The sequence below is a fragment of the Giraffa tippelskirchi genome, chromosome 10, assembly GCF_054371585.1.
Source record: "Giraffa tippelskirchi isolate mGirTip1 chromosome 10, T2T-mGirTip1v1.2.pri, whole genome shotgun sequence".
Classification (NCBI taxonomy): Eukaryota; Metazoa; Chordata; class Mammalia; order Artiodactyla; family Giraffidae; genus Giraffa; species Giraffa tippelskirchi.
This window is the reverse complement of record NC_137284.1, coordinates 117413148-117428937: the sequence shown is the minus strand read 5'-3', so window position 1 is coordinate 117428937 and position 15790 is coordinate 117413148. Positions and strand designations below refer to the sequence as shown.

The 15790-nt window shown below is 36.9% G+C and overlaps 1 protein-coding gene across 24 annotated transcripts in view; it reads right to left on the bottom strand.

The window, feature by feature from the left end:
• Positions 1–15790, bottom strand: part of ADAM22 (ADAM metallopeptidase domain 22) — a 266992-nt gene that overhangs the window by 24484 nt on the left and 226718 nt on the right. For 8 of the 24 annotated variants that reach the window (XR_014066643.1, XR_014066641.1, XR_014066642.1 and 5 more), the window contains 2 exons: positions 10490–10590; positions 10082–10148 (listed from right to left, as the gene is read on the bottom strand). Coding sequence is in view for 17 of the 24 variants with exons in the window: in XM_081533911.1 (XP_081390037.1) it covers positions 10082–10148; positions 10490–10590 (168 nt within the window). In the remaining 7 variants the exon portion in view is untranslated. Of the gene's footprint in view, positions 1–5458; positions 5546–7751; positions 7863–10081; positions 10149–10489; positions 10614–12888; positions 13084–15790 lie in introns of all 24 variants that reach the window. The other 16 variants (XR_014066644.1, XM_081533917.1, XM_081533918.1 and 13 more) reach the window with 11 other exon arrangements.

The following is a 15790-nucleotide window of genomic DNA, read 5'->3' as shown; positions in this document are numbered from 1 at the left end:
AATTTCATAACTGCAATGGATTGTTTAAATGTTAGTACACAGAATCATACTTTTCAGCTAGAAAGCCAATAATGAGGGTTTTTTTTTTTAAACAGAGTTTTAAAAAGTTAAAATGAAGAAGAGACGAAAAATATTCTAAGAGCTCATAATGGTAAATTAAGTGTATAACATATTAATGGTCTTATGACTTAATGTAAAAAAATTTTTAGTACAGTAATTCCAATTGTATTTTTAAGATCGAAAAATATGATGCAATTGATACATTTATTAGTTACTAAGTCACATACCAGTTTATACAAAACTCATGCATTCAGAGGCCAGTGTGTTAGTTGTGACAGAACAAAGGCAGATACGAGGGTTTTAATAACAAATTAGTAAACATGCAAGCGGTAAGGAGTGCAGAGTTCCAGCCAAACAGAGTCTGATGAGAACATACAAAAATGGTCTGATTAGTCCCTACAATCATCATAGCTCTATTGGGAAGAATTCTAAGCCATGGACATAGATCTTGATAACTCACGTAGGGTATACTTGTCATGTCAATAAGGTGGCAACACTTTAATGACTGGAATTTTTGAAACACAACAACAAAAACTCTTATTTGGATAACATGTGTTTTCATCATGGAGATATCCCCTATGAAAAATTTGCATGAGCTCTTGGTGTATTATACTGCTCTTGTTTTATTCAGCATGTACAGTGGTAATATCCATGACTAAGCAAAGCACACTGGAAAAGCCCACATCTGCTATTTTGTCTTTAAAGTGAAAAAAAAAAAAACACAGCTAAAAATGAAGAACCTCAACTTACACTGTGTCAATGAAAACTAGGCATGATCATTTAGCAGTAGCTACCCATTTCACAAATGTTACCACTACACGTCCATGACTCCTCAATTCCTGGTACAAGGTGGTAATGACCTACATCACTGAAGTGGTTACACCTCCGTGCTGGAGCACCTGGGACTCATTTCAGTGGGGTTCATCTCACCTGCTATGAGTGACTAATTTAGCCTGTGAGTGTCGGTGATGGGGTAGCCTTGGTAGAGGGAAATCACCTGACTGTACTGCCTGCACCAAATAAAGATATCTTTTCCTCCCTGATTCTAAATTGTCATTCCTATCCACAGGTTAGTCTTTGCTCTGGTTTTGCTGTAGTTTTCAAGTCAGTTTCTACTTTATGGACACTGAATTCAAGTTAAGGTTTGAAAATAATTTTCCGTACAAATCCTGAGATTTGATTCAATTTTAAGAATCAAGAATGACTCAGTTTACTTTTAATCTGTAATTCCTACTGTTTCCTCTATTTCTGGAAAATGTCTAGGACCTTCATGTGAACTGTCAGAATATTCCAACTGTTTGATGCCTCTTGTATTAAAGCTTTCCACTGAAGAGAAGATGGGTGGAACTAAGAATATATAAATACTTCAAATCCTCTAAAGTATTATTAAAGCAATGTACTACTGCATCTTTTTCTAACTCAGAAATTAATGTTTGTTTTTTTTCAACTTTAGGAAAACATTTCAAATAGGACTGTCATCTTTAGGAAACAAATTCAGTATGTTCAAAATGAGAATATACTTCTGTATTAAATATTTAAATACATCCTTCTAAAATTAAGGATATTAAACTGGATTCAGATTTTTAGCCTAATCACTACTGATAAGACATCCAAGTTCAGAAAAAAGAGGCACACAAACAACTAAATCTCGTTTACTTTAGGGGATCATACAAACTCAGTCACCTTTTTAACATGTTGCTGGGTACATGTGTGTCCATAGCATGAAGAATTGGCTTACAGCTTCAAAGTCATGCCAGTCATTCACTTGGTCATGGTTCCAAGTGACCAGCTTTGTATACACACAGGGCCATTCCAATGAGGATGCTGGAAGTCCAGCTTCCCCCTCAAATATCTCCCTGGCCAAAGCCAACAATGAGTTAAAAACAAAGAGGTATCCTCCAGAACCTCAAAGAAATTGCACATCTACTACTTCTCACATTAACACACCAGCTTAACTGACACTTTGAACCCTAACAGGGAGAGAAACCAAGCAGCACAGTTTAGCAGGGCTGGGGGGCTCCAGGTCTAGGATTGAGTGGTGTGTGACAGCATCATGGGACTATCTTGGGGGGATGCAGAGCACCAGAGCAGGAGTCAGAATAAGAGGAGAGAACAAGGGAAGGTAAATTAGTTTAGGGAAAATGAAAACAAGCTTCAAAATTTTCACAAATATCTAAGAAAAATGTTTCTTCAAAACCGCCTCCAGGCCCTTTTCTGAACCTGGCTACTTGCCTGGTGGTTCCAATCTGGCTTTCACCAAGCACTGACCCAGCTCATTCACTTTACAAAGTAAACTCTGGACAAATGCTAACCATTATCATTACTGCATTTTTTAAAACCGTAATAACCCATAATCATAATGGGTGCCACTGAGAATTACACAGTGAAGGTATGTCCATGTGCAGATGGATTGTGGAGTATTTGGGGGCTACATCAGACCTTCTGGGTTTGCCTTCTGTCCACAGACAAGGCCAATATTGGTTCACTTCTGTCCCTCAGAACAGGCAAAAACCAGTCACACACACATGGGACACATGTCCACCCCTTAATTCACTTGGCTGTGTTCATATGCAAATGTTATAGTAGTCTGATGGAAAAGGACCAGATGTAGGAGTCAGAGCCAGTCTCGTAATTTGGGTTCTGACACTTACTAGCTGTGTTACCTCGAGCTACTCTTCTGCCTCAGTGTTCTCCATATACAGAAAAGAAATAAGAATGCCTACATCTCATGATGTTGTGAGAAATAAAGGAACAATGCAGGCACCCAATACATGACACTTATTATCATTAGTTTCTTTCCAGAGTTATTACATTTCCACAAGATCATGGAAAAGAACTAACAAACCATGGATGAAGTGAGTAATCAAGTGGATAATACACAACACTAAGGAAACCTTCCAAGAGCTGGTAAAGCACTGTCGCCAGCATAACTGCTCCCAGGATCTAGCTGTGAAAAGATAATGCGCTCACTGTGACCTCACCTGCTCCTTTGTGATGATCTGAATATATACTGACAACAATTTGAACAAATACTGTCATGTAAGAACTGGGTAAGGGAGCCCAAGCAAGGCAGTCTGACCACTCAAAATCTTCCTGTATTGGATTTGCTCTTCAGAGTGATATAGATACCATTTTTCTTTCTTCAATGCTGGACTGTCTTTTGGACCAGTTTGCTGTAGTCAGAGTCCCCACTACATTTTGATAAGGATGCCACAAACCCCATACCACGTGGGTGATTAATAAAGTGACCTTTGCCCTCATTGGTGGTTTTGGCAGGTAATCCTGAATGACCTGGCGGCAGACGAAGCAGACCTGAGCTTAAGCATAGGGTTGGCAAAGCATAAGCCTTTAGGTCTCCTATGTGAGGCTTGGTGTGGACGGACAGTGGATGAAATTCACTCTGTTGTGTTAGTATCACATGTTCTAAGCCCTGGAACATCTCAATTATTTACCACTTCCACAAAAATTCTGTGTTGACTTTCAGGTCTTACAGGCATAACTCTTATTAACCCCCAAATGACAGTTAACTTATAACCCTCCACTAAATTTTATCTAGCCTTTAAACATACATATGTATTTAATAAGTAATTCTTCGTATGACTATCCACTGTAGGGACCAACGTCTCATCACGAGAGGAAATAAAGGAACCCTCTACCACTGCCCTTGCAGCTTTTCACGTGCAACGGGGGAAGCTGAAGCATTCCCCCATCCAAATTGCATTTATTCATGCAGCTTCTGGGCAGACCTGGGTGCTGATTTTAAGAAATGTGAACTCTGCTCTGGGAGCCACATAAACTACTCAGCTCACCCAGGGGAGGTGAATCAACTCTTCCGGAGTACCATTTCACAAATCAGTGTTACAAAAATGCTAAGTCCATTTAGGTCATGTAAGCCCTACCCCATATGGGACCAAAGTCACTGTGTTACTGTGTTTTGGCTCCATGGCTGATACAAATTATAATCTGCCCACAAGCCTGAGGAAAATAGAAAGAAGAAGTAGGACCGCAGGTGAGCCAAGATTCCAAATAACATTCAAAATCATCTTACCTGTCTTCCTGATGCTGGCCATCTTGGGAGCTACAGGTGAGGTGGGATGTTTGAATGTGAGTGTATGTGTATGAAGTTCAGTGGGAAAGTGGTATTAGCAGACAGGCAGGGAAGAAGGGGGAAGATGGGGTATAAAAGCAGGAAATATTTTTGTGAGCAAGCAGGGTTATGCTTTCCTTGGGTTATATGCAAATGTATGGATCAAATTAAAATGCAGATTGTTCTAATCATTTTCTCAAACTATACATGTCTAAACTAAATGGTACACTGGAAGAGAAAGTCCACCTTGTATGGGTGCTGAGAGTTGAAAACACATACATATTTTGATATCTGATCAATGCTGATGCAAGTCATGGCAATAAGGAATCTGAAAGCTAACTGTTGAAGTTATGCTCCGAAGAGGTAGTAATTGAGTCTATATTGCTTCTTTACATTAGTTGTCCACAAAGTTGTCAGATGTAAAGCATGTGTTTACATCCAGGAAATCAGTTTGATATTGTAAAGAGAGAAAAAATGCCATTAGGAGCTCTTGGAAATTCTCACTGACCTCTAATATTAACTGAGCTGCAGTGAGTTGAATAAATTTGCTAGTTTCCAATATAGAGGAATACTCTGTCTGCTTTTTTGTGAATCAAGATCGTGTTTCTGACCTTTTTCCTGATTCCACCTGAAGGGTTAGACAACAACATTCTTACTGGAATAAAAAATTCCTTAGAGGCTTTTTTGAGAATCTTTAAAACCCTTCTCAGCACAGCTTTTCTCTGGCAGCAAATGGCTGTACTGAACAAACAAAGCCTCATCTTATTCCATACTCTCTCTTGTGGTCAATAGTATCTCAGTAATTTTCAAGTTCCATCAAATAATTGTTTTTACTGAAAGTAAAATTCTACTACATTTCATTTTGTTACTTTTCATGTTTTTCCTTGAGTTTTTGTATGTACTATGCACTCTTAAGGCAGTAAGTAGGAAAAATGCATTATGAAACTGCTAGGTTCTAGAAATTAAATTGTTCAGGTTAATAGTGCTTCTTTATTAGTGGAAAGTATGCTTCATGCCCATAGAACACTACATAGCATAACATGAAGAGAAAGCTACTAAAAAGCTCAAGATGGTGATAGGGACATGCACTAAATGGCAACCCTTTCAAATATGTTCATTTGAAACATTCAGAAAAGAACTAGACTTGCTCATGAAGCCAAAAACAGAGGTCAAAAGGCAGCAAATAAACAAGAACCTTTTCCACCTATGGGAACTTGTATTGGGAGATACAAGATAGAAAACCAGTCACACAACAGTATTTGTATGTGCTGGGAGAGTTTGAAAAGGATATAAAATTAATTTATAAAATACCTAAAGTATGGTCCTTCAGTGTTTTTATTCACATCTTCTACCCACTTAGCTACATTATAGTCTCTTTTGAACCATGGGTTTAAATACCTGCAGAAAGCAATGGAAGGAACAAAGAAAGCAGAACAAGATAGAAAATCTGAAAATACACAGCACAAGCTTAGCAAGGATGTTCTTCACCCTCTAAATGCAAGTGACTATGGCAAATAAACCAGGATGGATGTTGGGTGATTACGAGGCAGTCTGTACAACAACATGACAATTAACTTGGCTACAAGAAGACTCAAGGCATTCTAGCATATATTCAACCCTTCAGGGAAAGCCCTTCCAGTGGTTTCCCAAAGTGAATCAGAAACTCTCTTTCAGAGTAATGTCAGCAGCCCCCTTCACCCACCTCCAAAGGCTTTTTCCAGGCCACCACTCATTTGTCTCCTTGGCTTTCAAATGATAATGGGCCTTTTTGAAAATATTCAGATGGCTGCAATTCCAACCTGGTGTTTCAGAATATAACATCCCAAGAACAATTAAAAGAAGCCAAGTTCTCTTTCCCCCATGGAAGGAAAGATTTTACATGGCTTCTGTCTCATTCCTGAGAGCAGATCCCAAGCTGGAGTTTAGGAGAAAGGTTATCCAGCTGGTTCTATAATGAGCAGAAAAGGTCCCACTCTTCTGATCCTGGAGCCCCAACACACAGTATAGTCCCAGGAGGCCTCCATGATCTTGACGGTGGGTTTGGTAACAGGCGCAGCTGCCATTCCATCCTTCATCCCCTTTGTGCACTTCACATTCATGTTTCCAGTAGGAAATGCCTCAGAAGTTGCCTTCTGAGTATCTGATCACTGGGTGAGTGACTGCCAGAGGATAATAATGACCTTAGCTAACATTTTCTTAATGGATCTGACAAAGTCTCCATCAGAATTACTGCACAAAGGAAGATGTTAAAGGCAGTAAAATTATGATTACAAGAGTTTTTATATTTTTTTCTAGAGTTTCTTTTGATTTTTACCCTGGGAGCCAAGCAAAAACACATCCTCTTACAATATGTCCTTGTCAAATACACAAAGATTCAACAAATTCAGTCATGGAAGAATATGGAAATTTTACACTGAGATGTCTCATTTAAAAGGTAACTTCCAGAGATACCATAGACAATGAAGATTTAAACTCAGTAAAATGTTTAAAGTTATTTCGAAACAAGCCAGGGGAAATTATAAAATACGCTGCTTTTTTTGTGGTTAAAGTTTGCTTCTTGCTTTTATATTTAGGTTTTTTTTTGTAGATACATTTAAATCAAGATACATTTCCACAGTTATATAAACAATATTATATTATATTTCCATAGTGCTTTTCTTCAAGTTTCCCTTTCCTTTTTAGTGATAACCAATGTACACTACAAAATAACATCGTCAGTTCCCTCCTGAGGGAAGGGCTTGCTTGCTTTTCATGCTAACAAGACCATTTTTGCTAAGATAGTGTCCGACCTGGGCACAACTCACACTTCTTTTTGCCTTTAGCCACAATCATTGCCAACTTGTGCTTTTGACAGAGATAGCCAATTAAAACTTGCATAAAGATTTCCACTAAGACTCGGAACAAAAAGAAAAAAGTCAAAAAGCAAGTGCAGCCACACATAAAGGCTAGTGAATGCTCTGGCCTGGGGAAAACTGTAGAAAAAGCCCATGCAGCTGTTACGGGGTGAAACATAGCCGCACAGCAAACTGAGTCACCCACAGGCAGTCGGCCACTTCTAGGAGGAGACATGTGTTCCTTTCACTGTCAATCTTAGAAGCTCCAAGGGACAGCCATGGCTGTTCCAGGAAACCTACAGCCATGTGGCCTGACTTGCACATGGCAGGCCTTTCTCTGTGTCAGGGAGCATCTCAGAAAGCTGTGATCACTTCACGCTAGGTCACTGAAGAGAGCTCTCAATCGAGATTCCCTCTGGGGATGTGCCTGTGAAAGTGTCTTCACAGTGGGCCTCTTAATAATCTCTAGGTCGTGCTGGCTAGAGTGATGAGATTTTATCAAATTGCGATGCATCTGCCTACGTGGCTTGACTTGGCTTGTAGCGCAACATGCAAAAAAAAAAAAAAGCGTTCAACAGGATAGGAGAGCCCTTTGTGTTCTCCAGATTGGAAAGGCAGGGGAAAATTAGCTGGTGCTGGCTGGACCAGGAGCACCTCCGAGCAGACATTTGGGGTCAGTCAGAGATCAAATGACTCTGCTCTCAGCCAAGGAAAGGACTTGGAGGGAGATTAAGTGGCAGCCCAGAATGAAGGGGCAGTTGGAGACTGACCTGTGATCCAGACTCCCTGTCTGGGGGCTGTCAGAGCCCCCTGAGCTTATGCCTTGGGATGGGACTGTCTGGGCGAGGGAGTGCCCAGGCTCAGGTGCTTGGGGCTCCCTCCTGTAAAAACACAATATATAATACAAAGTCTAAGCCAAAAACCTTTTGTTTTTACATCATGTACAACAGTGAGGAAGATGCAAAAGCTTTGAGTGGAAAAACAATACAATAAACAAGGATGTTTTATAGCACAGTTTGCATTTGTGGTGCACGGTTTCTTTAATGAACTCATGTTTCATCATCCTTTGGGATGATCAGATACTAAAGGGGATGTTGAAATAATGGAACTGATAGTAACTCTTAACCTAAAAAAAAATTTAAAAGATATGTTTGTCTGTGGTCATACTGCTCCTCTTATAAGTCTTACAAATGATATTGTTGTATCAGATGCAATTGCAATTACTTAATAAACATGGAAAGTATTTAAAAAAAACTGTTGACAAAATTCCTGATATGCTATGTGTTAGGATTTCTTTTAAGAAAAATAAAACAAAACATAGGTGTCTGGACAATAAGGTACATGAGAATGTAAGAAGTGATCAGCTTCAGAAACTGGGTTCCATTTAGCTTATATGGGTCATGTAACCAAATCTGAAAGTCTGAAAAATCTGAGAGCATCCTTAATACTTCTTCTTCATAATGATGACTCCATTATGATGACTTATTATATGTAATAATTATCTCACAGGCAAGATTTCTCAAAGGGCTGTCTACAGTATCATAATATTTGTTGCATGATAAATAATTTTTTAAAAATAAGTGATTTGCTAGAAAATGTCACTAAATGCCAAGTATTCCTTGGGTCCTAAACTCATAGCTTTAATACAATATTGGATATTTGGTGGTTGTTCAATTAGGAGTTTTCAAAGCCTTGTTACAGGAAATACTGTTAAAACACTACACCGTTACACAAAGAGAGCTCTGAAGAACATTCAGCAGTTTTACCTGTGCTCTTGTGAGCAACTGAGATAAGCTAAGAAGCTCTTACCAGGTGACCTCATGCAAAACAAATCAAACATTCTGAGAGTTTATCCATGATGAGCCCTAAAGCATCCAAGCGCTTTGGGAATGTAGAAGATAAACTCTAACAGATTAGTTATTTGTGATGGAGTTCTATGATGCCATTCTGGACCATGCAGTGGTATCACTGGAACCTATTTATTGTTGCTAAGGTAACATATCCTCTAGTAAACTGACAAGCCACTTACAAGACAATACCATCAGCAGGAAGCTCCAAATTTCAGGGCAATGTTATTGTCCTGGACTGAAAAAGGCAGGGTATATGATGGAAAAGCTAACATGAGTTTCTGACAAGCAGTGAACAAATATCTGCTATTCAGATTTTTAAAGTATTAAGGCATGAAGAAGCAATAGAGATCCAGGGAATAATCACTAGCACTGCAGTGAGAAATAAGTAAAAAAAAAAAAAAATTAGGTGAGTCCAAAAAGTATGGTTAATTAAAACCAGGTGGCAAGGTCCAGAAGAAAACTAAGGATGTGTTTTATTCCATGATGGGAGATAAAGGTTTCAAGAAGCTTGGTTTTGCTTGATTTTTCTTAAGTGAAGAGACAAATTTTAAAAGTTCATGATGTTTACCTTATTATAAATGACTTTAAATGTAACTGCTAACTTCATCTGACTTAAAAAAAAATGTGGCTATCATTTAAAATACAGAGTGTTGCATTCAGTGACAATGATTCCGTTAAAGAGCAAGTTTCGGGCAATATCCTTTTAAATGTCCTCAGAAGGAAAATTTAAAAGGGACCCATATTCCAGTAGTCTGAGAGAATGCTTAGATGGCCATGAAGCCCTGGGAGCGGTGGTTTCACACTGCGGGCAGTTCTCATGCTCTAGTTCGGTGGAAACTTCCCCCTGATGCTTCTAGGCTGTGTGAATATTGGGGAGAGGAAAGGTGACCCCTCTGAAATGGCTGGACCCTGGGCGATGAGAAGAAAGGAATGTTATCAAAATTCCCTTCAAATGGAACCAAAACACCACAATGGCAGGTTACTGGAGGACAAAGCCTGCAGCGAGGGTGAGACCCCCCCACTATCAGGGGGTATTGGTATGGGCACAGTTGCGGAGATGCCTATGTAAAAGAGAAAAGCCATGGTTAATTTTAAAACAGCAAAATAAATAAATAAATAAAAGGATTTAAAAGACAAAACCAAGACCCAGAGGCATGGTTTACAGTTCTTTGATGATCAGGTTAATTAACATTTCACACTAATTGCACAGGACCTTGCAGGGTCTTTTTCCATTAGAGGTTCAGACTTACTCAGTTGAATTAGACCGAGGTCTAAATCTTTTGCCTCTGATTTTCTTTCTGTTGCCTCCCAGGTTACCTGAAAAAGATGGTTTATGGCTAGACTTGAATATAAAAAAAATTGCTGTATGTTTAACTACACTGTATTCTAAGTGAATGCAATTCACAACAGCACCAGCCCAGAACATAGGACTTCAGAGCACTGTGCAGCCTTCTCATGTACCCAGTGCACTGGTGATACCAAATTCCATCATTTCCCAACAAGAAAAAAGAACCGGATTCTCTCATAAGAAATGTCCTCCTGTCTGTTAGGAGAAGAGCTGAAGAACTAATGAAAAAGAACAAGTCTTTACAACCAGGCACCACACAATACAGAATTAAGGTTATGTGGACAGATGGGTTCAGAATGCTGCCCTATACCTTGCCAAGAGTTACTCCGAGGTCGTCCATTTTCACAGATGTCTGAAATATGTTTTGTGTCTGGAATCCTTTCACTCCAAGAATGAGAAAGTCCATTTGACCTGAAATTGAAAACGTGTATATACTGTTCAAAAATATAATCAAACGAATGTTTTGAAATCAGTAAGCAACATTTCTAAGCATTACTGAGCATTAAAACAAATCAAGAAAGAAAAAATCTGAAATGAAAGAATGAAGAAAACATGAAAGTCTTCATGAAGAAGGCAGAATTACACAACATTCATTTTAAGAAAAGTCAAATACAATGGAACCCCATTACAAGAGTTTGTAATTGAAAAGTATCAGGATACAGTGCAAGCCAATTACATTCCCAAGAACCACACAGAGCAAATACACTACGTATTTCAGTTATATAATCCATGCAGCAAGAGTTATAATGGGGTCCCACCATAGATGTTTCTTAATTGTAAAGCAATGACTTCCATTCATGTATTATGAGAACATGGACTTCCAAGAGATTTCAATAAGAATTGCTCAGTTGAATCTGGTTAACCTTTATCAAAGATTAATCTTTATCAAAATCTAATATTTAGGTTTTCTTAAACAATAAAATTATTTTCTGAGAATTGGCATTTTTCTCCACTAATATGCACCCTCCTCCCAAATACAGTACTGTTGGTTAACTGTCCAATAACTGAACTGAGTCAGATGTTTATCATGGAGTTTTCTCTCACAAAGTCCATGTACCATGAAGCCCTCCTGCTCTTTGTGTCCTAACATCTTTAAATGAATTGTCTACAAGAAGCAAAATTTACACACCTACCTTGACCCACATAAGAAAAGCATTTTGACAAATTGCATATACTTAGGAGGAATCACATAATTTGGTACAATATTTAACTGTTTAAAAGTCAAAACCCATTGAGATTTTGCTAAAATCTGGTAATGATTCAAATCAATATTTTAAGCTCTTCTTGAAGTACTTTAGAAAATAGTGCTATAATTTAAATCTTTTCCATACATCATTCCAGTTAATTGCTAAAAACATCTATTTTAAAAGGAATCTTCTACTGATGAATGAAAATAAATGGAACTCAGCACAATTATTATGTAATTCCCTAGATTTTTCACCATCATTTGCTAAGTATAGAGTGACTCCTATTTTATACAAAAGAACAATAGAAATTCTCCTGGAATCTATTGATTTCTATACTTATTTACCATGTGATTTGATTTAAAATTAAATATTTGATCAAGAAAATATATACTGTGAGGATTTTAGGAAAAGATTATTCTCTTAGCTAAAATGTACCCAATGAATTAAAAGAATAAAATGCTTGAACATGCTTCTATAGAACTGTACTCCTTATGCAAAGAATAATAATTTAACTTTAGCTTTAAGCTATGTCATCTGAGTAAAAACAACCCTTCAAGCTGAGAACAGTTGCACAGAGTTCCCAAATCTCACTAATTTCTTCAATTTTTTTTTCCTGATGTTTATAAAGAGTGAGATCCACTGCAGAATTTTTGCAGATTCGTCTATTTAGAACTCCAGAAGAGATCGTGTTTCTTCTCAATAAACTAGCAATTTCCCATTCAGTCTATAAAAGAACTACTGTGCCCAAAGTATACATTACAGCCCTACCAACAATTTTAAAAAAACTCTTCCAGAGGAATATTTAAGTTTTTTTTCAATGTGAATGAAGATCTCATTTCCTAAAGCATTCTATTTATTTCTTCTGTCAGCTTATTTTAGTAAGCATTTATAAAGCATGCAGAATTTTAAATGGTCTTATATACCTTAAGACCATAGAGCAAGAATACAGCCTTCAAGTTTAAGACATATAAATAATATATTAACCCCATTTGGACTGCTATAAAACTCAAATATTAAAAATGCTTAAATTAATTTGGCATCCAGCTCTAAATTATAAAGTCTAGAATTAATCATTCCAGGAATGAAAGGCAAAACCATAATATTCAAATATATGATTCACAGAGAAGCAATCTTTTTTTCACAGCAAGCTTAGCTTTGATAAATTTAAAATTAAAATAATTCAATGCAGCATTTATATTACCAATTTATTTTAACAACTGCTTTTACTGAAGCGTGACAGTAACCTTTTTCTTTGACTACCAAACATGACATAAAGCTCACCATTTAAAATACAATAAAATACTATGTGTAGTTTCTGAAGCAGTAGAAGAACAAGATTGAAAAACCCTGGAGTTTCTATATAGACTTAGGGTTGTTATTTGCTTAGTTTTCTTTTGTTTGGTTTTCTGGCCTGATTTGTTAAACCACTGGTTCTGAGCATATGGCATTTTGAAGTAGAGTAATCAAAGAACAAAGGATACTATTTTTTAACATTCAAGAAAGAAGGAAGAAGTAATCAAACCTGCTGCAAAATAATGAAATGTTCTGACTAATGGAATAATGTGTGATGGAACAGGTAGAAATCTGAAAATGCGACAGAAAAGCAGACCTCTTCTTAGAACTAGATGCTGAGTTTGTGCTGACTCCAGGAGGAATGTCGCTATAAAAAGAGTCGCCATCTCCAGGCTTTTTTACATAATCTCCCTGGGGTAACTGTCTAAGGCATAATAAACATTTCAGAGTCAGAAAACAAGACACACACATGAACACAGACATATACAAATATTATTTTAGGAAAAAAGAGGTAGGGATAATGATCTACATGAATCAAATCTATAACAACATGTAAGATTATTAATAAATGTGACAAGTTAAAGTCATTCTAATTGTAGAGGTTGGAAATGCAATCACTGAAGTCTTTACAATTTGGATGAATATACCCTTGCTTCAGGGGAAAAATATGAAAAGATGAGGTTTTTCACTGTAACTTCATTACACTTAAAGATGTTAATTGCCATTTTGTCTTTAAAAACAAACAAACAAAAAAAAAAACCTGGTGCTGAAGGAGACATATCAAGACAGACAGTCCTTGCCCAGATAAGGTATCCTTTTTTTCACTGTGGTGTGTAAACTATTCGTAATTTCTAAATACTATAAATGTAATTTTGATTTGGTCTTAAAAGGATTGAAAAAAAAAAAAAAGAACTGATTGATTTCTAAACTGTTCTATAATTTGATCCAAATAAATTATTTGAATTCTCTATTCAATCTGGGGCCTCAGTATTCATTTAGCAGAAATATAAAGAAATCGAAAAATGTCAATCAATAATGTAATTCTGACACTGCACAGTAGAATATGTAAAGGAAGATAATTTAGCAAGAGGAAGAAAGAGTTGAAAAATAATGGAATTCTTGTTGATACTATAGAAAGATACTTATAGGTGGCTGATGGATGAGCTCAATTCTTTATCTCCAACAAGGGAAAATCTACATAGTCTGCACTATTACTAACTCCATTTGCTCTGATTTTGAATTAACTGAGATTGGAACATATTTTTATTACTTCTACTAAGGGAACAGGGTAGAAAACTTTAGATAGGACTGTCTTGTCAATGCTCCTACTTTGGTAGTTAATCTGATCTTTTGCCAGTGCATGACCCCCAGACAGGCATGGCTAATAAAATTTTACAACTGACATAAAGCACCTATATTAATGTGTGTGATCTACCTCTCCCCTTTAAGGAAATCAAATTTCTCATTAGATTTGTATGTAGTATTAATATAATTCTTTGATACATATTCTTTCAAAATATTTGTGACTTCAGATCATAAATATAATCTTTTTTTCCCAGTATATTATAAAACATTAATTTTATATAAAAAATATGTAATTCCCATATTTATACTGTTAATAATACAAATGATATATCTGTTTATGGAAGAGATCTTTAACTCTCTGGAATCATATTTTCTGTCTTGCCTCCTATCAGTAAAATGCTCTATCAATTTTTTGAAAAAAAAAATAAAATCAAAGTTTTGTAAGTTGCCTCAGGTAGGAAAATTGCCTTTTGTATCATATCAATACTTATAAAAGAATGCCAAAGAACATCCCATTAACATTACATTTCCAATAATAATCTTTATGGTTAACAAGTCATTTTTATCACTATTACCTTTAATGATAATTTGTATAAGTTGATGAGATGTGCCTCAATGAATTCAAATTTATATGCTGTGCTTACTTGCTCTGTCGTGTCCGACTCTTTGCAACCCCACGGATTGTATCCCACCAGGCTCCTCTGTCCATGGGGATTCTCCAGGCAAGAATACTAGAGTGGGTTGCCATGCCCTCCTCCAGGGAATTTTCCCAACCCAGGGATCGAACCCAGATCTCCTGCATTGCAGGCGGATTCTTTACCGACTGAGCCACCAGGGAAGCCCAAGAATACTGGAGTGGGTAGTCTATCCCTTCTCCAGGGGATTTTCCCGACCCAGAAATCAAACCAGAGTCTCTGCATTGCAGGTGGATTCTTTACCAGCTGAGCTACCAGGGAAGCCCATAAATTCAAATCAAATAAATACCAGTTGTGACTTTACTTACTTGACTTTGCACCCAAATTACTCTTTCTTTACATGGTTCTGGCATTCAGGCATTTACCAAGGGTTCACTTATCTGAGACTGCAGGCTTAAATGGACTGCTTCTCACAATGGATGGGGCTCAATGGTTTTGCCTGTTTGTTTAGCTAAGCATGGTTTACAAACCCTTCAATGTAATTACTCTGCAGTCCATGTTCATCTTTTACACTTCACACAAACAACCTAAATGCTACACATGCCATAAACCATGGGCTTCAGTCAAAGGGTTGAAAGGAAAGTTTAAGTGCAGTGAACTTTGAGGGGTATGGCTTTGCTTTTATCATCTCAGGCAAACTAGACTCTTGTCTATCTCTACCATGAAGTCTTCAAAATAAAGAAATTACACTGCATTCTTCCTAAAGTTCCACAAAGAATGCATGTAACTCCTTCACACAGTAAATGCATAAAAATGTTAATAATAACAGATGATAAACTTTGTTAAAGATCTTTTAATACTATTTAACAGCCTTCACTGTCCAGAAATTCATTCTTTTTCAATATCTAATTATATCTTATTACAAACCTATTTCTTCCTGATTAACCTTTAGTGAAGATAGAGAGTATCAGGTCCCTATGATCAATAAACTACTACTTCATCATTTGTTATAAAAGAACATAAATGACCAAGTAAGAGGTAGCTTCAAATGTGTTAAAATTGGATTTATTTTTCTAGTCTTTATGCTTTTCTTCCTAAATTTTACTAGTTTCATAGAATTTTGGAATTAGGTGGCCTGATCAGTATTAAGTTTTATAATGGAAAAATTACCTCAAATCTCCCACATCACAA